The 23,433-nt window shown below is 37.4% G+C and overlaps 6 protein-coding genes and 1 pseudogene across 12 annotated transcripts; 6 read left to right on the top strand and 1 right to left on the bottom strand.

Moving 5' to 3' along the window:
* The first annotated feature begins 372 nt into the window (after window positions 1-372).
* On the top strand, window positions 373-2,858 carry LOC147522663 (uncharacterized). Its single transcript, XM_086594667.1, has 5 exons — window positions 373-788; window positions 890-939; window positions 1,260-1,383; window positions 1,527-1,634; window positions 2,052-2,858. The coding sequence occupies exons 1-5, from the start codon at window positions 602-604 to the stop codon at window positions 2,669-2,671; spliced, it is 1,089 nt and encodes a 362-aa protein (XP_086450793.1). The 5' UTR covers window positions 373-601; the 3' UTR covers window positions 2,672-2,858.
* A 408-nt stretch (window positions 2,859-3,266) lies between these two features.
* On the top strand, window positions 3,267-5,584 carry LOC147522662 (uncharacterized). The gene is made up of 5 exons (XM_086594672.1): window positions 3,267-3,721; window positions 3,824-3,873; window positions 4,032-4,155; window positions 4,267-4,374; window positions 4,846-5,584. The coding sequence occupies exons 1-5, from the start codon at window positions 3,544-3,546 to the stop codon at window positions 5,460-5,462; spliced, it is 1,077 nt and encodes a 358-aa protein (XP_086450798.1). The 5' UTR covers window positions 3,267-3,543; the 3' UTR covers window positions 5,463-5,584.
* Window positions 5,585-6,049: 465 nt separating this feature from the next.
* On the top strand, window positions 6,050-8,288 carry LOC147522661 (uncharacterized). The gene is made up of 5 exons (XM_086594676.1): window positions 6,050-6,345; window positions 6,433-6,482; window positions 6,812-6,935; window positions 7,070-7,177; window positions 7,477-8,288. The coding sequence occupies exons 1-5, from the start codon at window positions 6,171-6,173 to the stop codon at window positions 8,091-8,093; spliced, it is 1,074 nt and encodes a 357-aa protein (XP_086450802.1). The 5' UTR covers window positions 6,050-6,170; the 3' UTR covers window positions 8,094-8,288.
* A 314-nt stretch (window positions 8,289-8,602) lies between these two features.
* On the top strand, window positions 8,603-11,685 carry LOC147522660 (uncharacterized). The gene is made up of 5 exons (XM_086594662.1): window positions 8,603-9,294; window positions 9,389-9,438; window positions 10,456-10,579; window positions 10,676-10,783; window positions 10,935-11,685. Exons 1-5 carry the CDS (start codon window positions 9,108-9,110, stop codon window positions 11,552-11,554), a joined length of 1,089 nt encoding a protein of 362 aa, XP_086450788.1. The 5' UTR covers window positions 8,603-9,107; the 3' UTR covers window positions 11,555-11,685.
* A 105-nt stretch (window positions 11,686-11,790) lies between these two features.
* On the top strand, window positions 11,791-14,802 carry LOC147522659 (3-dehydroquinate synthase). Of its 6 annotated transcripts, none has more exons than XM_086594645.1 (10): window positions 11,791-11,957; window positions 12,028-12,297; window positions 12,396-12,562; window positions 12,761-12,859; window positions 12,988-13,056; window positions 13,127-13,267; window positions 13,362-13,451; window positions 13,521-13,688; window positions 14,366-14,402; window positions 14,494-14,802. In XM_086594645.1, exons 1-10 carry the CDS (start codon window positions 11,891-11,893, stop codon window positions 14,619-14,621), a joined length of 1,236 nt encoding a protein of 411 aa, XP_086450771.1. In that variant the 5' UTR covers window positions 11,791-11,890; the 3' UTR covers window positions 14,622-14,802. The 6 variants fall into 6 exon arrangements, with proteins under 6 accessions (XP_086450771.1, XP_086450775.1, XP_086450767.1 ...); XM_086594649.1 differs by having other exon boundaries at window positions 11,796-11,957; window positions 12,034-12,297; XM_086594641.1 differs by having other exon boundaries at window positions 11,799-11,957; window positions 14,324-14,402.
* Window positions 14,803-14,829: 27 nt separating this feature from the next.
* Window positions 14,830-16,410, bottom strand: LOC147522658 (pentatricopeptide repeat-containing protein At2g29760, chloroplastic pseudogene; annotated as a pseudogene).
* A 2,752-nt stretch (window positions 16,411-19,162) lies between these two features.
* On the top strand, window positions 19,163-23,187 carry LOC147522657 (uncharacterized). Of its 2 annotated transcripts, XM_086594636.1 has the most exons (10): window positions 19,163-19,363; window positions 19,459-20,376; window positions 20,475-20,638; window positions 21,088-21,186; window positions 21,437-21,505; window positions 21,576-21,716; window positions 21,810-21,899; window positions 22,248-22,415; window positions 22,503-22,581; window positions 22,669-23,187. In XM_086594636.1, the coding sequence occupies exons 2-10, from the start codon at window positions 19,488-19,490 to the stop codon at window positions 23,076-23,078; spliced, it is 2,109 nt and encodes a 702-aa protein (XP_086450762.1). In that variant the 5' UTR covers window positions 19,163-19,363; window positions 19,459-19,487; the 3' UTR covers window positions 23,079-23,187. The 2 variants fall into 2 exon arrangements, with proteins under 2 accessions (XP_086450762.1, XP_086450763.1); XM_086594637.1 differs by having other exon boundaries at window positions 19,318-20,376.
* The last annotated feature ends 246 nt before the right edge of the window (window positions 23,188-23,433 follow it).

The raw sequence follows: 23,433 nt of genomic DNA, 5'->3' as shown, positions 1-23,433 counted from the left end.
ATAGGTTTGTATGAATCAAGTCTCTACTTTTTTAAAATCAAATATGTAATAATCTTTGGGTCTTCATAGGAGCTATATTAAGATAGAGATCGCTTCAATTAGTTCAATAATATGAAAGTTATAGATGACTATTCTTTGATGGACTATTATTTTATTAAGAATTTATGGACAACCCAAAAGTCCCTATTGTTCAAACGTAGCACATGCCTGTCTCGATGATGGAGCAAATTCCTTACATTCCGAGAAGCACAATACGAAAAGAGATGAAGAGATCACTTGTTTCAAAGTCAAAACACGATAATGTTTCTTGGACAATTAAGATAAACAGTGACAAATCTCCCTACGTTAAAAGCCCATAATCACTACTTATTCAAACAAGTGCACATGCCTGTTTTAAAATCGAAGGAAGGAGACAAGTAGGCCTTAACTCCATTAAAAAATTTGTACATGTTGAAAAGCTCATCATTTGTTTTATTTCATAATATTATCAATATTCCAGTCCACCTCATTCTCTCTATCTTCCTTTCCCTATCAGACCTCAGCTTCTATATATATACCTTGTTTACACCCTTTCTTAAACTCATCTGTTTTTTGTCCAACCATGCTTCAAACCTCTTTTCTTATCTGTCTTGTTTTGGTAGTTGTTCTTGTGCTTATTGACGTTTCAGTGGCAAAGCTTGAACATGAACCTAAGGTTAAGTTCTATGAACTCAAGAAGGGAAATTTATCTGTGAAGTTTACAAACATTGGTGCTAGTATTGCCTCACTTATTCTTCCTGACAGAAATGGTTTGTCGTTTTCAGTTAGATTTTGGATAAGATTTCAGTAATGTGAGTAGGATTTACAGTCACGTTTTTTGCTAACTTGTTTTGTTTTAATTTCTTTACAGGGAAATTAGCAGATGTTGTTCTTGGCTATGATTCTGTTAAAGAATATGCGGTGAGATTGAACTTCTTTTCCTATTTTTTTCATCAAGGAGTAGGAGATAGAGATATTAGATAACTTTATCTTTAATTATGTACCAGTGAAGCCAATGCCATAGAAAGTTCAAGTGGCATTTGAGCCCCACTGATCCATAACTTTTTTTTTGCAAATTGGAGTAAGCAGTCCTATACTCCCATGACTAGGCGTTCCAAAATGCTGTCTTTGTAGGATACTCCATAAACAGCACAAAAAATGGATAACAGACCAAAAGAATCTGGGCTATACAGGCGAACCTATGAATTAATGTGTAAGTTAATGAAACATTTCGATTGCAGAATAACACGCCGCACTTCGGTTCAATTGTTGGTCGAGTGGCAAATAGAATTGGAGGAGCTAAATTTACTTTGAATGGAATCACTTACAAATTAATTGCTAACGAAGGCAACAATACACTTCATGGTATACATTTCATCAATTGAGCTCCTTATTCTTCCTTTCATTACTAGTCTTCTTAGACTCTTTAGATGAAGTTTGCCAATCTTAAATATTTAGTTTGGGATGAAGGAATGTGGTTGTTGTTAACTTTGATGTTATGAATTTAGGTGGCCCTAATGGATTTGGTGATGTGGTTTGGAGGGTGAGCAAGTATGAAAAAGATGGGCATGATCCGTATATCACTTTCTCCTATCAAAGTTTTGATGGTGAACAACGTAAGTTTCACATACTTGTCTTCAGACAATGTGATATTTTATTTTCAACTAAAAACCTGCATAAACTTAATGGTTTGCTATGCATTCTTGCAGAATTATTTCAGATCTATAATAACCTTCTCAATGTTGATCAGAATTAATACTAGATGCATCTACGTACATGGTACACGCTCACATTAGATCAGTTGTCAATGCTATAAGAAGAGTACATTATATTATAAAGATTCATGTTGATGTTGTCAATTCTAACGCACAAGGAACAGATAATTCAAATAGGATAAATTGCAAGATAGTATTAATTAGTTCGAGCTGCTGATAACTGATTATTCTGTTTGGTTGTTGCGATTATCTAGTGACCAGGATCAGTTCTGGCACATGACCATGTATATTTCTAATCCAGTCAACTGTATAACACAGGTTTCCCTGGCAAACTTTCTGTATATGTAACTTACAAGCTCATTGGAGAGCAGAAGTTGAGTGTGATAATGAAAGCCAAGGCTCTAAACAAGGCAACTCCAGTGAATATGGTCCAACACACTTACTGGAACCTCGGCGGCCATAACAGTGGCAACATCCTATCGAACAAAATCCAACTATTTGCATCACAAGTTACAGTCTTAGACGAACAGAAGATCCCCACCGGGAAAATTGTCCCAGTGAAAGACACACCATTTGATTTCCTCCAACCACGTGTTGTTGGTAGCAGGATCAACAAACTCCCCTCAGGGTACGATATCAATTACGTGGTCAATGGGCCTAATGGCCAGAAAATGAAGAACGTGGCAGTGGTGTATGAATCCAAATCCGGTAGAGTGATGAAGCTCTGGAGTAATGCACCAGGCGTACAATTTTATACTAGCTATGGGTTGCATGATGTGAAGGGAAAAGGTGGTTATGTTTATGATTCTTCTGCTGGACTTTGTTTGGAGACTCAAGGGTTTCCTGATGCTGTAAATCATCCCAACTTTCCTTCGGTGATAGTGAATCCAGGAAAGACATACAAACACTATATGCTGTACCAGTTCGCAACAAAGTAAGAAGAAAACAGAGGAAACACATGTAATCTTATTTCACAAAAGTAGAGTTTTGAGATATTACATTTCAGTATGTATGTTAAATTGTTGCAATAAAGCCGATAATTGGCGCTTACTTCTTACCAACTTTTGTAATCTCTGAGGATTTTTCAGAGATGTTTTAGTGAATAAATTGAGAATTGTCTCAAAAGGACCGAGTCATTCATTCAGGGCACCAAAAAAATGTTGACAAATCCACTGGCCGTTAGTCTCTTCTTATAGTTCTTCTCTTGAATTATATAAAAGACCCTTTTAACATTCTTATACTCGAGTGTGCCAGAAAGCTATCATCACCAGCCCCAAATGCTATCCAACTGAATGGCGGGTGCTATGAGGACACATGTGACTACATCACTCTGTCGATGTCATCATTGGCAGCAGAACAGGGCCCGAAGGCATTCATTGCCCATGAAGTAACTGAACTCAGAGATTGAGATCATTTCTATAACAAGATGACCATGTTCCATGGAATTGGACTATTAAGCAATTAAGGACAACCCAAAAGTCAACACTGTTCAAAACTTCAAATAAATCTAACTCAAAAGCCCCACAAGTCCATGATCACTACATGTGTAAGCATAGCACATGCCGGTAACATTTCCAAGTCTAGAAAAGGAAATACAAACAGATAAGGAGCAGGCCTTAACTCCATTAAACAATCCATACGTGATAGTGTGATAGATGTAGAAAATAGACCACCTTATAATTTCAGTTTTTTATTAGTTTAACGGTTCAACCCCTTCTCTATACCTTCCTTTCTCTATCAAACCTTATAGCCCCTACCTATATATAAACCTTACACTACTTCTTCTAACCAATACTTTCTTTCTCTAAAAATGTTCAAGATATTCTTTCTTGTTTTGGCAGTTGCTGTTGTGTGTATTGATATTTCAGTTGCAAAGCTTGAACATGGGCCTAAGGTTAAGTTTTATGAGCTCCAGAAGGGAAATTTCTCTGTGAAGTTTACAAATATAGGTGCTAGTATTGTCTCAGTTATTCTTCCTGACAGAAAAGGTTTGTTGTTTTGATTAGATTCTAGATAAGGGTCCAGTATTGTCGCAGTAAGATCTACAGTCACATTTTGTTCTAACATTTGTTTTATTAATTTTGTTGCAGGGAAATTAGCAGATGTTGTCCTTGGATTTGATTCTGTGAAAGGATATGCGGTAATATTCGGAATTTGTTTTCCAATATGAGAAAAGGAGTTATTAGATATCTTATCCCTTAATTTGTACTAGTGTAACCAATGCCATAAAATATGAGCTATATAGAGGGCAAAGTCATGTATGGTGCCTCAATTTAATTGAAACATTTTTGATTGCAGAATAATACACAGCACCTCGGTTCAATTGTTGGTCGAGTTGCAAATAGAATTGGAGGCGCTAAATTTACTTTGAATGGAATCACTTACCATTTGATAGCTAATGACGGCAATAATACACTTCACGGTATATACTTTACTAAGTCCTGTATTTAGTTTCTCTTTCACTAGCTAGTGATCTTCTTAGATTCTTTAGATGATAGAATTTGGTGGTCGTATTCATATGTTTGATGTATAGGTGGGCCTAATGGATTTGGGGATGTGATTTGGAGGGTGAGCAAGTATGAACAAGATGGTCGTGATCCCTATATTACTTTCGCCTATCAAAGTTTTGATGGTGAACAACGTAAGCTTCAATTCCCATACTAAGCTAAAATGCGGATAATCTTATGTAGATTTTTGTATGCATTATTGCAAACTTTTTCAATTCAGAACTATTACTACAATAACGTTTTCACTAATCATTATATATTGATTTAAATACTAGATGCATCTTGGCACTCAAATTCGATCGGAGTACTACTAACTAATGCTTTAGTACTATCAAATGTTATCATCTTGTCTTTGAAAAAAGTTATAGAGCAAGTCAACTAAGAACATTCATGTTGGCAATGGCAACTCTAATGCGCAAGTGCAGAGGATTCAAATGTGTAAATGATATGACTAATAGTAAGATAGTTTTGATTAGTCCCAGCAGATGCTGACAGTTGATTGTTCTGCTTTCATTCGTTTATGAGATATATACTTTAGTGATCAGAATGGAATATGCAAGTACATGATCTTGTACAATTCTAATGCATTGATTTACGTAAAACAGGTTTCCCTGGAAACGTTTCTGTACATGTAACTTACAAGCTACTCGGAGAGCAAAAGTTGAGTGTGATCATGAAAGCAAAAGCTCTAAACAAGGCAACTCCAGTGAATATGGTCCAACACACTTATTGGAACCTTGGTGGCCATAACAGTGGCAATATCCTATCAAACAAAGTCCAGCTATTCGCGTCACACATTACACCCACGGTCCAAGATGTCCCCACTGGCGAGATTGCCCCAGTGAAGGACACACCATTTGATTTCCTCCAACCACGTGTTGTTGGTAGCAGGATCAACAAACTTCCTTCAGGGTACAATATCAATTATGTCATTGACGGGCCTAATGACCACAAAATGAAGAAGGTGGCAGTGGTGTATGAAGCCAAATCCGGTAGAATGATGAAGCTGTGGAGTAATGCACCGGGGGTGCAATTTTATACTAGTTATTGGTTGAATGATGTGAAGGGAAAAGGTGGTTATGTTTATGGCTCTTCTGCTGGACTTTGTTTAGAGACTCAAGGGTTTCCTGATGCAGTAAATCATCCAAACTTTCCTTCAGTGATTGTGAACCCAGGAAAGACATACAAACATTATATGTTGTACCAGTTCTCAGCAAAGTAGGAAGAAAACTGAGGAAACACATGTATTCTTTTCTCACAAAGGTAGAGTTTTGAGATATTGCATTCTACTATGTGTTTTTCAATTGTTAACTGCAATAAAGCCCGGCGCTTACTTCTTACCAACTTTCAAAGATGTTTTAGTGAATGACTAAATTGATAATTGTCTCAAAAGTCAAAAGGACTGAGTCATTCATTCTTGCTTAAGCTGGCATGTTTGATACTGATATAGGCTGTAACAACCGTGTCTCTGTGGCCTGTGTCATTCCAGATAGTCATAATCGAGTTGAGAGTTGAGACGGATTCGCAGTATGTTAATGAATGATTCCCGTTTTTTCGTTAGAAAAAAGATATGCAAATCAATATTAGTGTCTATCAGAACTCAAAATTGCTCACAAGAGATTTAAGGATCATTCTTCGTCCGAATCAGACGATTAAGCTATCCAAAAATAAAATATAACACATAACCACATGATCAATACTGTTCAAATTTCAAACACACAGCATATTAGCACATGCTTGCAGAAGTTACCAAGTCAAGAAAATCAAACTGCATTAAACAATTCGAACGCGTAGAAAGCTTATTTTAATCATTTGTTTACTTCAGCTGTGATCAATTTTGTAGTCCAACCCCTTCTCCCTACATTCTTTTCTATTAATCCTTAGCCTATATACACACTTTACAGTTTTCTACAGCTTTCTTTGTCTAAAAATGTTCAAAGCCTCTTTTCTTGTTATTTGTGTTGTCTTGGTTGCTAGTGTTTTTATTGATGTTTCAGTTTCAGTGCCAGAAGTAAAGTTCTATGAACTCAAGCAAGGAGATTTCTCTGTGAAGTTTACTAATAGGGGTGCTAGTATTGTCTCAGTAATTGTTCCTGACAGAAAAGGTTTGCTGTTGTTTTCAATTAACTTTTAAAGAATATTTAGTATTTACACTCACATTTTGTACTAACTCCTGTTTTGATTCTTTGCAGGGAACTTAGCAGATGTTGTTCTTGGATACGATACCGTTGAAGAATATGCGGTGAGATTCACATTTCCTTTTCCTCTGTTTTCATCAATGAGAACACGAGATAATAGACATCTTTATCACAAACATGTTGTGGTGCAAACTGCAACTAAGGCATAAAGAGATCAGGCGGCATTGAATTGAGCCCCACTGATCCATCACTATATCGCAAATTGGAGTAAGCGGTTTCATGACTAGGCGTTCCAATTTGCGGGTTTTGTAGGACACTCCATAAACAGCACAAAAAAAAATGGATAACAGACCAAAAGAATCTGGGCTATAGGCCTATAGAGGTAAATCTAAATATGAATTAATGTCTCAGTTAATGAACATTTTGATTGCAGAATAATACACAGCACCTCGGTTCAGTTCTTGGTCGACTTGCAGGAAGAGTTGGAGGAGCTAAATTTACTTTGAATGGAATCACTTACCATTTGATAGCTAATGACGGCAATAATACGCTTCATGGTATATACTTCACCAAGTGTTGTATTTACTCTTCCTTTCACGTCTTCTTAGATTCTTTAGATGAATTATGCAAATCTCAAATATTTCGGATGGTTGAATGTGGTTAATGTCATATTTTCATGCTTGGTGTGTAGGTGGGCCTAATGGATTTGGCGATATGATTTGGAGAGTGAGCAAGTATGATAAAGATGGTCGTGATCCCTATATCACTTTCGCCTATCAAAGCTTTGATGGTGAACAACGTAAGGCTCACTTCCCATACTTGTCTTCTGATCTCTCTTTTCCTCTGTCAGCTAAAATGCGCATACACTTCTTTAGTTTTTGTATCCATTCTTACAAACTTGGTTCAATTCAGAACTGTAACTATGACAACCTTCTCATTACTGATCTGAATACTAGATGCATCTTCACACTCAAATTAGACTAGTAGCTAATGCTATAGTACTATCAAATCCTTTAATTGATGAGATGCTTCAATGATCAGAATGGAGTGTGCCACATGATCTTGTACATTTCTAATGCCTTCAAATATTTAAAACAGGTTTCCCTGGGAACCTTTCTGTATATGTAACTTACAAGCTGCTTGGAGAGCAAAAGTTGAGTGTGATAATGAAAGCCAAAGCTCTAAACAAACCAACTCCAGTGAGTATGATCCTACACACTTATTGGAACCTTGGTGGCCATAACAGTGGCAATATCCTATCAAACAAAGTGCAGATATTCGCATCACGCTTTCTACCTACAATCAAAGATGTGGCCACGGGTGAAATTTCCCCAGTGAAGGGCACACCATTTGATTTCCTCCAACCACATGTTGTTGGTAGTAGGACCAGCAAGCTCCCTAACGGGTACAATGTCAATTATGTGATTGATGGGCCTAATGACCAAAAAATGAAGATGGCGGCGGTGGCGTATGAAGCCAAATCCGGTAGAGTGATGAAGCTTTGGACTAATGCACCAGTGGTAGAGCTTTATACTAGTTATTGGTTGAATAATCTGAAGGGAAAAGGTGGTTATTTTTATCAATCTTCTGCTGGACTTTGTTTCGAGACTCAAAGTTTTCCTAATGCAGTAAATCATCCGAACTTTCCTTCAGTGATTGTGAATCCTGGAAAGACATACAAGCATTATATGCTGTACGAGTTCTCAACAAAGTAGGCAAGTATAAAACAGAGGGGACTATGTGTAACCTCTTCGAAGTAGAGTTTTGATATTTCACATTTTCATATTTGTGTTGTACACTTGTACTGCAATAATTGGTGTTTACTCCTTCCCATACCTTTGTATTGAGGAGTCTTCGAAGATATTTTGGTAATTGATAATTATATCAAAAGGACCGAGTCATTTTTTCAAGGTACCAAGAAAATGTGGATAAATCCATATACGGCGCTTAGTTTTGTATGTGTTTCCATAGACTTTTAGCTCCATTCATATGCAGCCCATACCTTGTCCAAAATACCAAAGGAAGAGCCTTCCAGTAACATATTGCAGTGTCCTTCTCTTCTCCATGAAGTTCACGCAATCACATTCCTTTCGAGTGGTAAGCCACACTTGAAAGAGAATGTACCCTTGAGTTTCATAATAGCTGTTGAAAATGAAGATTCCCATAGACACGGGTTCGTAAACAAATAATTCAACGCCTGAACATTTTATCAGTACCATGGCTCAAGTATCTACAAACATCAACATGAGATTAGCTGTCCTGGTGAGTAGAAATCTTAAAATTAGCCTAAGAATAAGTTTTAGAGTGATCCAGGACCAGCTAATCTCATATCCTAAATGATCGACATAACCACATTGTTCCAAAAAGAAGGCTCAATCTTCATGCATTCTTCAGTCAAAGATTTATCCATTTATTGACTTTAAAAATAGCTTAAACTAGGGACCACATGTCCGTGATCACCATTGGTTGAACACTCTCAACCATTCACTTAAAAGTTAAAACACAGGCAAACAAACAAACAAACGAATGGGACCCTTAATACGAGGGATTAAAAAAAAACCAGCATTCATTTTCGTGTCATACTAGATTAACCTTTTTAACCGTATCTCCTTTTTTTTTTTCTATCTGTTTATCTTCTCAGCATTGTCACTATATATACACCCCTATCTCCATCATATTACAGTGTACAGGGCCTTGTCCTCAAATTTTAGTTTCCTCTCTCTGTAAAGATGGTCAGGGTCTCTTTGGTTGTTTGTTTTGTGTTGGTTCTGGTTGGTAGGTGTGTTGATGTTTCTGTAGCAAAGATTGCACATGAGCCGGAGATCAAGGCATATGAGCTTAAGAAAGGGAGTTTATCTGTGAAGTTTAGTACATGGGGTGCTTCCATTACCTCTCTTTTTGTTCCAGATAAACAAGGTTTGCTTTGTTTCTCTTTACGTTTTATAAGAGTCACATTTGTGTTGGTTTTTCTTTTTTGTTTCTGTACTGATCATGGTTTTTTCTTAATCAGGTAAAGTGGCTGATGTTGTTCTTGGCTATGATAATCTTAATGATTATAAGGTGAGGTTCACATAGCTCTTTTTTCTTATCAGTGTGTGTGATTAGCAAGAAATAATTATAATTTTAGCTACAATGATGCACAGTGGTACGCATGCTTTGGGGACTTGCATGTGATTACCTGGTCTAAAGATCAAATAGTTTAATTCATGTCCTTCACGAATCCATGGAATGACGCGCCATTGCATTTATTTCTAGGCATTGTGATTTCCAGTATGCGCAAGAAGATATGAAATTCTGTTTCTGTTACTGTGCCAGATGATCCATTCTATATTCCTTCTGCAAATATGCCACCACTATATTAGGCCTAGTGTGGTGCATTGCTTAAAAAAATAGTATGGGCCTGATTTTGTGAGCTCAGCTTTTGTGAGCATTATTTACAATATGTCAATTTGATGCTTATTTTGCTGTTTTTTGCGAATTATAAATCAAATGCTATAGATAATGATTCATCATTGTCTGTTAGCATATATCTGTTGATTAATATATTTTAATCACAATATGATTAGTTGATTACCACAAAAGAACAAACTAGATTTTGTATTGTACATGAAATGATGAAAATACAGAAGATTCTCACAGGATTGTCGTATTTCTTGTCCATCCAAATATCCATTGTAACGAAGATAGATAAAGATGTTATTTAGCTTATTATATTTCGTTTCTGTAATATGTTAAATGAGATGGGAGCTAATATTTGGTGTCTTCCAGATCAGTTTATACCAACCCCTTGAATGATCAAACAATATGGAGTTATGGACTGCAAACATGTGACATTCATCCTAAGCTTGTTGTCTTTTGGAGTTCTTATCTCTAAGCATTCTGTACAAAGTTAATATGTAATTGATGATATATATAGTAGGTAACTAGGTACACTCTAGGAAAATGATCAGATGAGTTAATAATAAGTTAAACACTGAGTGACCTACAATTGCAACATTTCATATGTCTGTTGTGGAATTTTGATTATGTTTCTCATATTACTGAAAATTTAATTATCTACGCATCGTTTTGATGCAGACTGACAAGGTGTATTTCGGTGCAACTGTTGGCCGAGTTGCCAATAGGATTGGAGGGGCAAAGTTTACTTTAAATGGCACCACTTACAAATTAGTTGCCAATGAAGGCAAAAATATACTTCATGGTACTTCACTAAGTCCTTGCTTCCGTTCCACTCTTTTTAGATTCAATAATATGCCATTTCCAATTATCTGATATGCAATGTTCATTTTGACTTAAGGTGGAAAGATAGGGTTTGGCGACGTGATTTGGCGAGTGAAGAAGTTCAAACAAGATGGTCCTGCTCCTTATATCACTTTCGCATACCGCAGCGCTGATGGTGAACAAGGTAAGCTTAGGACTGAGGTTCAGATATTTTAGTTCTGAACTCTCTTTCTGTCAGTTTAAAAACTCAACTTAGTTTTGGATTTAGTAAAAACTTAAAAGTTATTGCACATTTCTTATTTCTAAAGTTCTAATACATCAACCATGTAACACAGGATTCCCTGGTGCTGTTGCTGCTTCTGTAACTTACATGCTCTATGGAAACCAAAAATTGAGTGTGATCATGAAAGCCAGAGCATTAAACAAGGCAACTCCAATTAATCTCGCTCAACACACTTACTGGAACCTTGGTGGTCATAACAGCGGTGATATCCTAAAGAACAGAGTCCAGCTATTCGCCTCACACATCACACCCACAGATGACGAGCTTATCCCCACTGGCAAGATTGACCCAGTTAAGGGCACACCCTTTGATTTCCTCAAACCACATACTGTTGGTAGCAGGATCGACAAAGTCCCCAAGGGGTACGATATCAACTACGCAGTAGATGGGCCTAATGACCGCAAACTGAAGAAGGTGGCAAAAGTTCATGACCCCAAGTCAGGCAGGTTGATGAAGCTGTGGAGTGATCAACCAGGTGTGCAGTTTTATACAGGAAACATGTTGAAAGATGTGAAGGGGAAAGGCGGTTTTGTTTATGGTCCTCATGCTGCACTATGTTTGGAAACACAAGGTTTCCCTGACGCAGTAAATCATCCCAACTTCCCTTCAGTGATTGTGAACCCAGGCAAACCATACACACATTTCATGTTGTTCCAGTTCTCGACCAAGTAAGAACAACGTATAGAGAGAGAAAAATGTTAAAACGTGATTAGGCATTCTACCCTATGGAGAGTTTTTGACATTTTTCTTTATAAATGTCATGTTGTCATCACTTCAATAACATGTGTATACTTATTTTTGAATTCCAAAGTGTTCAAACAATTTACATCAAATTAAATGCATACCCCAGAAATTTTATAATTCCAATCAATATTTGACTTTGGTGATACTGAAACAGAAAATTTTAACTTAGCTAATCAATATGGTTAAAACTAATTGGTAATTTGGTAGGTAAATCAGAAATATAGCCCATGGATGAAAAATAAATAGGGTGATTTACGAGGAGAAATGGCGGCTCTGTTTGCCAATAGTGTCGGAGTCCTCAACCCATTAACTTCCTTGGCTCCCCAAACAGGTTCTTTTTATTTTACGAGTTCTTTTAATTCATTTCAATTTAATATGTTTCCACACTTAATTAATTATAGTTGTAGGACATAGGTGGTGGAGCAGATGGGTTCACACTGCAACTCTAATCACAACTTATAAACCCCGTCAAAAATATCAAGCGAATTTACATAAAGGAATAATGAGTTGTGATGTTTCAAAAGTTGATGAGAATAATTACAAGCAAGGACAACCAAAGGTGGTGTGGATATGGACTGAAAACAAGCAAGTCATGACTAGTGCTGTTGAAAGAGGATGGAACACTTTCATTTTCACTTCTCAAAATAAACAACTCTCCCACGACTGGTCATGTTAGAACTTTTGTATTATATGATTTTGACATTTGGTTTAATTCTGTTTACTATATATAAGAAAATTTAGTGGTTGAATTAATTTATTGGTTTTGCAGCCATTGCAGTGATATCTCCTCTTTTTATTGAAGAGGGAGGGATTTTTGACAGTGAAAACCGAAGAGTGGCCTCGTTTTCGGAGATATCTTCTCCTGAAGAGCTGAATCAGTTTAAACCTGAGGATGAAGAAGCTAAGAATATTGTCATAGATTTGCTGGATTGGCAGGTGTGTCCTCTTTTCTTTGCAGGTTTAGTGATTTTAATTACCTAATGCAATCAATCTATGTTCGATATTTCAGACTGTGCAGAAGTCATTCCTTATGTATGTTCAAAATTCCCTAAATGCAGTGTACATTAGTAATTTGTGTGAAATTATTGCTTATCCAGCTTATATACTCTCATTTACTAGTTATGATTTTTCTAGGTTATACCTGCTGAGAATATTGTTGCAGCATTCCAAGACACTCAGAAGACTGTGTTTGCCATCTCAAAAACTCCCTCTGAAGCACAAATATTTTTTGAGGTAACTTCTATGTACGCTAGAGTCTGTATTAAGATGAGAGTTTCTGTATCATTTTAAGATTGTTTAATGATTCAAACACTTGATTATTTAAAATGCACCTAATTATTATAAAGCTTATGTTTTTTTAGGCCTTGGAAACAGGACTGGGTGGAGTCGTTCTGAAGGTTGAGGATGTTGATGCTGTCATTGATTTGAAGGTAGCTTCCCTGGCAATCTAGCTTTTTATTGTAATGAAGCATTGGTTCTAATCATGGCTAGTATTATCAGGGATATGTTGACAGAAGAAATGAAGTGGGGAATCTGTTAAGCTTGAATACAGCCACTGTAACACGTGTTCAAGTAGTTGGAATGGGTGATCGGGTATGTGTGGATTTGTGTACTCTCATGAGACCTGGCGAAGGACTTCTGGTTTGTGCTGGACTCTCTTTACTTGTTCATGTCACACTTACATACTTGAGATCCCAATACCACATAAATTTTGTGATGAACAAGGTGTTTTTAGGTTGGGTCCTTTGCTAGAGGGCTATTCCTCGTTCATTCCGAATGCTTGGAGTCAAATTACATTGCCAGCAGGCCTTTCCGAGTTAACGCGGTGTGTAACAGTTGTAAATTTGATTGAACTTACCGTCCAAGTTTTGAATTTTATGTTGTGTCTCGACAGGGGCCAATACATGCCTATGTAGCTGTTCCGGGAGGAAGGACCAGCTATCTTTCAGAGTTGCAGACAGGTAAAGAGGTTCTGGTAGTTGATCAGTGTGGACGGCAAAGGACGGAAATTGTTGGGCGGGTAAAGATAGAGAAAAGACCACTCATCCTCGTCGAAGCTAAGGTTTGTACAAGTTTCAAATCTGATTCTGCTTCACTTGTATTATGGGATTGAAACTGCAAAATGGTTCTTTTAAACAAGGTTGTATCATTTTTTTTTTTAAAACTCTTCCCTTTCTAAGTCAATAAGTATCTGCTGGCCTAAATTAGCTCATGTGTTTCACCAGACAGACTAATTATCATAGTATCAGATACAAGCCCAGCTGAGAGACCCATAATACAATATATTCACACTGAACCATATACTGTTGATTAAAATAGCTAAAAAATGTATTTGTGGAGGCATTTATCTTGGTTCAAACTAACGGGAATTTATTTTCAAAACGTTGGCATTTATCTAACTTGTTTGACGCCTTAAGATTTAGGCACGAGTGTTCTGAGTAAAAAACAGGGTAACTTATGATATTTATGTATGACAAGTACACGAAGATGCAATTTACTAACCCCAGCATATAATTTTGAGCACATGTTTGCATTTTATATCTAGACACGGACCGACTCCTCAATTGCACATATCTAATGTGGATATGCACAAGTGATTCTGATACGCTGTTGTTTTTCAGTTTGTTGTGCTGAACTTGTGATAAGGTGTTGATGACTAACAAAAGTTTGGATTTTATTAATGCATGGCACTTGCAGAATAGTTCGGATAACCAAACTCTCTACAGTATCCTTTTGCAGAACGCAGAGACAGTTGGCTTAGTCTGCCCCTCACGAGGTTTGCTTTAACTTCTGTCCAGTACACACTGTTTATCAAGTTCTACAGTTCATTCTCTCTCAAAGGTTCTTTGTACATTGGTGGTTGACAGGAAATGGATCTATGAAGATGGTAATTCCTGTGACTTCACTTGAAGTAGGAGATGAAATTATGTTAAGAGTGCAGGGTGAGGCTAGACATACAGGAATAGAAATCCAAGAGTTCGTCCTTGAGAAGTAATCCTGTGACCTGCCTATCTCGCAGCATGCAAGTTTTACTAGATCAGCAACATTAACAAGATTTTGTTAGCTTGTGGTCAGCATTTCATAAATGTACACATCTGAATATTAAGCATTTTAATCATGTAATGGACTTATTTACACTTTTAATCAAGTAATGGTACGTATAAGTGTTCATGATCTCGTAATGTACAGTGCTTATGAAGAATTCAATTCATTTGAATCAAACTACAACCAGGATCTTGTTTACTCACTCCCTTAATCCTCATTTCTGTTCTTACATCCTTTACATTATCCCAATCACCCGCATTTGCATACACATTAGATTGGAGAACACAATTACCACTATCGTAAGGGTCCAGTTCGAGTAAGCGATTTACGATTTTACTTGTTAGACTGGTATTGCCCTGGTCTTTACAAGCTCCAAGCAACATACGCCACATGATCACATCTGGGGTTATTGGCATATCTTCCACAAAGTGAAATGCCTCACCAACTAGCCCTGCTCTACATAGAAGATCCACCATGCATCCGTAGTGCATCAGTCCTGGAGTCATGTCATAGTCCTCTATCATGGATCGGAAACATTTACGCCCCTCATCTATCAAACCAGAATGACTACATGCAGCTAAGAGGCTGATGAAGAAAATTTCATCTGGTCTGAATCCTTCCCTCTGCATTTGACAGAATCGGATAAGAGCGGCTACCCCATGACCATGCATTGCTAACCCTTGTATCATAGTGCTCCACGACAGTAACGTTTTCTCTTCCATCTGATCGAAAACTTGACAAGCTTTCTTTATGTTGCCACATTTAGCATGCATATTAATAAGAGCATTTGACATACAAATATCATTCCCCTCAAACCCATTCTTCTTGACATAGTTATCTATCCACTCCCCTAGCTCAAAGGTTCCTAACTTTGCACACATGGAAATAACACCCAAAATGGTAACCTCATCAGGCTGCACATTCACAGAGTCCATTTCTTTTAACAAACCCAAAGCCTTGCCTGGACGGTTATTATCGCTACAACCATTCATCATTGTTGTCCAAGAAACAACATTCCTTACCGGCATCCTTCGGAAAAGCTTGTGAGCACTATCCAAACTTCCACATTTCGAATACAGGTGTAGTAACGCATTATAAACAAACACATCAATGTTGAAAATGTTTTTAAGTACATAACTATGTATCTGTTTTCCTTCTCTCAAAGCTCTCAAACAAGAACAAGCCGACAGAACACTAACTGCAGTAACCACATTCATTCTCACATTCTCCTTAACCATATAACGCAAAACTAAAAGCGCCTTTTCAGCGTAACTCCTCTGGGCATACATAGTAACAAGTGCATTCCACAAAACTACATCTCTTTCAGTGGTTTCATCAAAGACCCTTTGCGCTGAATCCATGTCATCAAACAAACCATACATATTAACAAGTGAAGTGACTATAATCATCTCTATATCAAAACCCATTTTCATAATCTGTCCATGTATTTGTCCACCACCAAAACTCCATGACATAAGTCCACATGCCTTAATGGCATATAAAAGAGTGTAACTATCTACACTCCACTCCATTTTCCTAACATGGGCATACACTAATATTGTTTCTACTGGGTTTTTCTCTTCTAAATAACCTTTAATAATAGTGTTCCAAGTGTAAGTATCTAGTCCATTGATTCTCTCAGCTATTAAACGTGCGACGCAAGTTGTTTTACTAGTGGCAAAAGATGCAATGAGTTTTGAGGATGCAGGTGGGTTGTGAATGAGACCTGTGGATATCATTTGTGCATGGATTTGGTTAAGTTGGTTTTTGTTTTTGTATTTTTGTAAGAGGGGTATGAGGTCATTAGAGAGGGTTTTGGTGGTTATTACAGTTATAGGTCGTTGAGATTTCGTTGGTTTGATTTGGGTGGAAAGGGCTTTGATGATGATTGAAGTACTTGCGTTAGATGGATGTGGAGGCATGGAGTGCTTTGGTTGGATTACTGTTCACTAATTTATACAAGTACAAAACTACTTCAGTGCGCAGGTATCCGCAATTCAGCGCATTCTATTGGCGTCTTTGAAGTGGATTCAGCTAATCAGGCTTTGAATTGTACTTATAAAATTGAATTACAACAATCAATGTCGGTCACCGGCCCCTAATGCTCCGTAGATGCTCGACAAGGTCGCTTTTAAGTCTATCATGCATAGTCTTTGATTGAACTCGTAGAGTCCCCTCAATGTAGTGTTCCCGAGTAGGTGGGATTTGTGGTTGCCCTTCTGGATCAGGAATGTACCTCCTCATTTCATAATTTTTATTTTTAGCTCTGATTATCATATTGTGCAATATGATACATGCTCTCATAACAGTACTCCATTGTCTTCACATACCATAATTTGCAAGCTTTTGCCAAAATCCCAAATTTAGATTGCAAAACTCCAAAAGCTCTTTCAATATCTTTCCTTGCAGCTTTTTGCATCGTCGCGAACCACTTCGTCTTTAGAGCATTAGAGTTTGAAATTGTTTGTATAAATACCGCATAGTCAGGATAGATACCATTAGCTAAATAATAACCCATATTATAGTTATGCTGATTTACATCAAAATAAATAGGTGGAGAAATATCTCAAATACCGGCAAGTTGTCCAACACGTTGATGTCATTGTGTAACCCTGACATCACAAAGAAAGAATGTCATATCCACAGGTCTTCGGTTGCAACAGCTTTGAGAATAACAGATGGTTTTCCACCACTGTAAGCATCTTGCCATCCAGTTGGACAATTATGTCATTCCCAATGCATACAATCAATGCTTCCCAACATACTTGACCATCCACGTATGGTAGAATGTGCAAACAACCATTCTGTATCTGCAATATTTGGCATTCGTAAGTAGACTGAACCGTACAATTTGATAATTGCATCACAGAAATGCCTGGTTGCAAGTATCATCGGAAATGTATAATTGATCGTCCAATTGATCAGCCACCGTACCATAACCAAGTATACGCAAAGCTGCAGCCACCTTGATCAGAGGATCTATACTAGGTTTACCAGTATTGTTAAATTTAGGCTGAAAGTACTTAAAATGAGTCTGAATATTGTTGAAGATGTGAAGAAATAAAGATTTTTTCATACGAAAGCACCGTTTGAAATCCTCTTTCGGAAAGACAGGACGATCGACGAAGTAGTTGGCTTTCAAGATTTGCAAAGTCAGAGCATAATTTCTATGTTTTACTTTTCGACCCTTCTTTGAACCACCATGTGGTGCCTTCGGAGCATGTAGTTGTGCTTGTGCAAGTACAGCCAAATGGTGCTTTATAAGGAGAATGACGTTAACAAATTCTTCATCAAGACTATCTACCGAGTCTTCCGCTGGAGAAGATGAAAAAGAAGACGACGATGAAGATGAAGATGAAGATTGAATGGGAAACATCTCATACACTTCATGATCCATTTTTTTGGCAATGTGTGTGTGTGTTGTTTGTTAAGGATTGATGTGAAATGGTTAAGTTGTTTGATAAAAATATTTGAGTTGAGAGTGTATGTAAAATGAAGAAGGAAATGAGTGTAGATATAGTTGGTAGAAATCCGGCCGTTTTTTGCCCGTTGGAGCATGCGACAGTAGGAGTGGCGCGCAACAGTGGTAGTGGCGCGCCGTAGTTGTGGTCAAAGTCAAAAAAATGGGGCGACATTAGTACTAGCGCGCGACATTACTATTGTCGCTCCGCATCCGCATCCAAATTGCCAAATTTGCGAACAAAAATGCGAACAGACAGATTATGCAACCATGAATGAGGCCATCTAGAGATGGAATTCTGAGAAATTCCGAATTTTTTCTTCAAATATGAAGAAAAATACATATTATACTACCACCTAGAAATGGTCTTAAAATGTTGATTGCCGTGGTTGTAGTGGGTGAAGGTGTTTGGTTAAAATTTCGAATGGATACTTCTATATAGAAGAAACAACCCCACGTTTGATTTGTTTTGATGAAAATTTCAGTTCATTAATCCAAATCCAAAAATTGGAGAGGAAAAATTATTGTAATTATTCACTCACAATCCCCTATAGCTAAATCCGGTACACAATTAACCATGCAAGCTGAACTCAAAAGTGTAAAGTAGTGTACTTGATTCTAACATGACAAAACTACTTTGCAGTGATTTTTCTTTATGTTCGTGGGTAGTGTTCTATTGCTACAAAATCATTATTTGTTATGCTAATATGATGATATATGAAAATTTTAGTTTGCTCCAATATCTCCAGAATTAAACCTTTTGCAATTCCCCTCCGCTCCGCCATTCAATGCCAAGTGAGGCTAAATATGAATAGATATAAAGGTAACAAGTCAGAAAATAAAGTTATCACAGTAGAAAGCATGTTTATGTGAACACGCATCCAACATTTTGGAAACAAACACAAATAACATTTTCAAAACGGTGGGTCGGTTAGTTTGTAAAAAGCGTTGGGCTCATAACGAGGCCCATGGAAATCTAAATTTCTAACCTTGTGACCATCATAAACAATCTCGTAATTCTCGCGAGATCTACGTCCAATGACATATCATTATTATATCGTCTTCAAAAACCCTAATAATTTCGACCCGAAACAAACCTAGGGTTTCGTCTGTCTTTCAACTTTTCAAACCCGAGATTTCTCAGTTTACTGACTTCCACCGGAATTTCGTGCCGGATTTCAATTCCGAAACCAAAACACTGGTATTTTCTGGCAGAAGCAAAGCTCAAAAAGGTTCAATCTTTATCTTTAATTTATTTGATTAATTGTGATATGAAATAATAAATCGGAATATCGATTGAAATTAACATAAAATTTCATGTTTGTAGAGTTTAGATAAAAAAAGAAAAAGAAAAGAATGGTTAGATCAAAAGACATAGCATGGGAACACTGCACAGAAGTAGATGGAAGTACAAACAAGACACAATGTAATTACTGTCATAAGATAATGCATGGTGGTGGGATAACAAGATTGAAGCACCATCTAGCTGGAGGTTATGATGTTGAGAAGTGTGCAAACTGTGGGGAAGATGTTAGTAACTTGTTTAAAGCTTTACTCGAAGGTTATCAACAGTCTAATTTTACTAAACGTGGTACACCAAGGAAACGTCGTTCCCAAGCTATTGTTGCTACTAGTCAAGAAGAGTTTGAGTATACTATGGAATTTGAGGATGCTAGAGCGTTGTCTATTTCTGACGAGTTGGATAAAGACCATAGGCATAAGTCCAATGAGATTGGGTGGAAACATTGTACCAAAATCGATGGGAATACGAATAAGACACAGTGTAATTACTGTCATAAGATTATGAATGGTGGTGGGATAACTAGACTGAAGCACCATCTTGCGGGGGGTTATGATGTTGAGAGTTGTTCCAAATGTGGGGAAGATGTTAGTAATTTGTTTAAAGCTATGCTTGATGGGCATCAACAGTCTAAGTATAATAAGAGTGGTACTCTTCGTAAACGTTACCGAAGAGCGGATTTAACTCCTATTCAAGTGAGCTATGATTTGGAGTCTGATGTTGAACTTCATCTTGCTAGGACACAATCTGTTTATGAGCCTAAGGGAACTTTTCGCTCTAGTTCACTTAAAAGGATGAGTTATATTCCAACAGTTTGCCAGAACCAACCAAAGCTCGTATGGATATGGACTACGAACAAGCAAGTCATGACTGCAGCTGTTGAGAGAGGATGGAACACTTTCATCTTTACATCTCAAAATAGAGACCTTGCCAATGAGTGGTCATGTAAGAAGTTAAAGAAATTTGATATTGCTTTTAATATTTCACTTGGATATATAAGAAAATTATTGCTGAAAAGTTCACTGTTTTGTTTTTTGTGACAGCAATAGCATCGATATATCCCCTCTTTATTGAAGGTGAGGGGCTTTTCGACAGTGAAAATAGGAAACTCGCCATGTTTCATAAGATATCTTCCGCCAAAGAGCTAAATAAGCTTCAAGCTGTGGATGAAGAAATAAAGAATGTTGTCCTAGATTTGCACTGGCAGGTATCATTAGCCTTTGGAATTTCTTTAAATTTGGTGGAGTGCCTAGTCCTTGACAATGTAGTTAATGGTGTTTACCATGTCATGTTTTCTGTATGTAAACACCATGTTTTTTATGTTGTCGGATTGTAGTGCCTGCAGTTAGGTTTTAATTACATGATCGAATCCACTTATTATGTTGCATGTGAAGATTCTGGAAGAGGTTTTGGACCTTTGCACATTAGTTACGTAATTAACAGTTCTATTATTGCACACTTAATTCAGATACACAACCCTGGATGCAATGATGTGTAGTCTCGTACTATTTCTTATTTCAGTGCTATATCCATTCTTGCTTCTTTCTAAGAATAACTAACCCCTTTGAAAGTGAGTTGTCATTTGGGATGTAGCATTTATTCTCTACTCGCACTTTGAGCTTCCTTTTTCACAACGTTTGGTTATGATTTCAATAGGTGATTCCTTCTGAGACTGTCGTTGCAGCACTCCAAGACACTCAAAAGGCAGTGTTTGCCATATCAAAAACTCCGTCTGAAGCAAAGATACTTATCGAGGTAATTTTTCATATACTCTAAAATATGAATTAAGAAAAGTACTTGAGGGTAAAGCCTGAAACTTGTTAACTTTCTGAAATAATGTTATTTCAACCGTGATGCACTATGCAGTCAAACTGCACCTAGGCTTTCCTAGGCTCTAGCTTACCCTTTTTGCCTCGTGCGAGGGAGCCTAGTATTGCCTAGACTTGCAAATAGACCCTATCCTGTCCCTGCATCTTTTACATCATAAATTTCCTTTGTCTTTTAGGTCTTCGAGCAAGGACTGGGTGGAGTTGTTTTGAAGGTCGAAGATGTTGATGCTGTCCATGAATTGAAGGTAATTTATCTTGGAGTAGAGGTTTCTGCTATAGTGAGGTGTTGTGTCTAATCATGGCTGCTGTTATCAGGACTGTATTGACAGAAGGTGTGAAATGGGGAATCCATTGAACTTGGTTAAAGCTACTGTTACACGTGTTCAAGTAGTTGGAATGGGTGATTGCGTATGTGTTGATTTGTGCACTCTCATGAGGCCCGGCGAGGGCATTCTGGTCTGTCCTAGACTCCGAATTTGTCACATCACTCCAATTAATGTAAAATCTCTTCTATAATATTAGATTTCTGATGAACAATGTGTTGTATAGGTTGGATCCAATGATAAGGGGCTATTCCTTGTTCCTCCAGAATGTGAGGAATCAAATTACGTTGTCAGAAGGGCTTTCCGCGTCAATGCAGTAAGTATTAGTTATAAATTTGACTCGAATTGATTCTAAAACTGCTATTTTCTTGTTGAGCTGATGTGCACACTAGACTGGATTCCCGTTTTGACTCTTGTCCTTAAACATATGAATTAGTTATCTGCTGTTGAGTAACAAACCCTATTTCGAATTTTTGTCACCTTAAAAAGTGATTTTCATTTCCAAACTTCTTTGATCTCAGTCATGCTACATATACTGAATCTTTTATCTGTTTGTATATTTTGTACATCTTTGTTGATTTGTCAAGTTCAGCATACATCTTGGCAACGGACTTCAGTATCAGCTAGCACGAAGTAATCTTTAAGTTTCTTTTGTGATTTACAGGGGCCAGTACATACCTATGTAGCTGTACCAGGAGGAAAGACCAGCTACCTTTCAGAGTTGCACGAAGGTAAAGAGGTTCTTGTAGTGCACGAAAGTGGACGGCAAAGGACAGGAATGGTTGGACGGGTAATGATAGAGAAAACTCATTTCATCCTGGTGGAGGCTAAGGTTTGTATTGCTTAGGTATCTTTATCTTGTTCTGTTAATTATTGAAACACAAAGCATTCGAATCATACAAATGTTTGGCTCTTGCAGAATAGTTCAGATAACCAAACCCTCTACAGCATCCTTTTGCAGAATGCAGCGACAGTTGGGCTAGTCTGTCCCTTTCAAGGTCTGCTCTATTTTCTAGTGAGAACACTGTCCTAGTGCGTCACATTCATTCTCATATTGGTTTTTTTGTGCTCATTGATTTTGACAGGAAATAAACCTAGAAAAATGGTACATCCGGTGACCTCACTTGTTGTGGGTGATGAAGTTATGTTAAAAGTGCAGGGTGGAACTCAAACTCAAAATACAGGAGTAGAAATCCCAAAGTTTACACCCACACAAAGAATCCAAGAAGATGCAACCCCACAAAGAATCTTAGAAAATGCATCCCCAGAGATGATCCAAGAAGATGAAAGTCTTATACCACCAGAGATAATTCAAGAAGATGCAAGTCATATCCCCCTAGAGATGATTGAAGAAGATGCAAGTCATATGTCCCTAGAGATAATCCAAGAAGATGGAAGTCTTGTACCCCCACAGATAATCCAAGAAGATGGAAGTCTTATACCCCCACAAATAATCCAAGAAGATGTAAGTCTTCCCAGGTCAGATGAAGTTTAGAGGGGATTGCTCTAGTTGCTTAGCAACTTTAACATGTAACCTTTGTTTTGGGGATATGTGAAATTATCGTTACTCTAGTTCTTAAATTTTAAAAGTTTAGTTCCAACTCTTTGCCTGTGTACTCGGTCGGTCACTTATGCACAATTCAGTTTAATTCTGGTACTCACCCAGAATCCCCGTTATTTTCTCATCTGTTCTTACATTTTTAAAACTGGCGCCATTCACTCATTTTTATGCATCAAGATTGGATACGACATACGGGAATACATAACAATTACCAATATACTAAGATTTATAGTTTATTCTTGGATTTCTTGCCTAAGGTACTCATGTTTGATTCACGAGACTGACAGTG

The sequence above is a fragment of the Coptis chinensis genome, chromosome 1, assembly GCF_015680905.1.
Source record: "Coptis chinensis isolate HL-2020 chromosome 1, ASM1568090v1, whole genome shotgun sequence".
Classification (NCBI taxonomy): domain Eukaryota; kingdom Viridiplantae; phylum Streptophyta; class Magnoliopsida; order Ranunculales; family Ranunculaceae; genus Coptis; species Coptis chinensis.
Note: the sequence above shows the minus strand (reverse complement) of the source record. Positions and strands in the feature narration are given on the sequence as shown.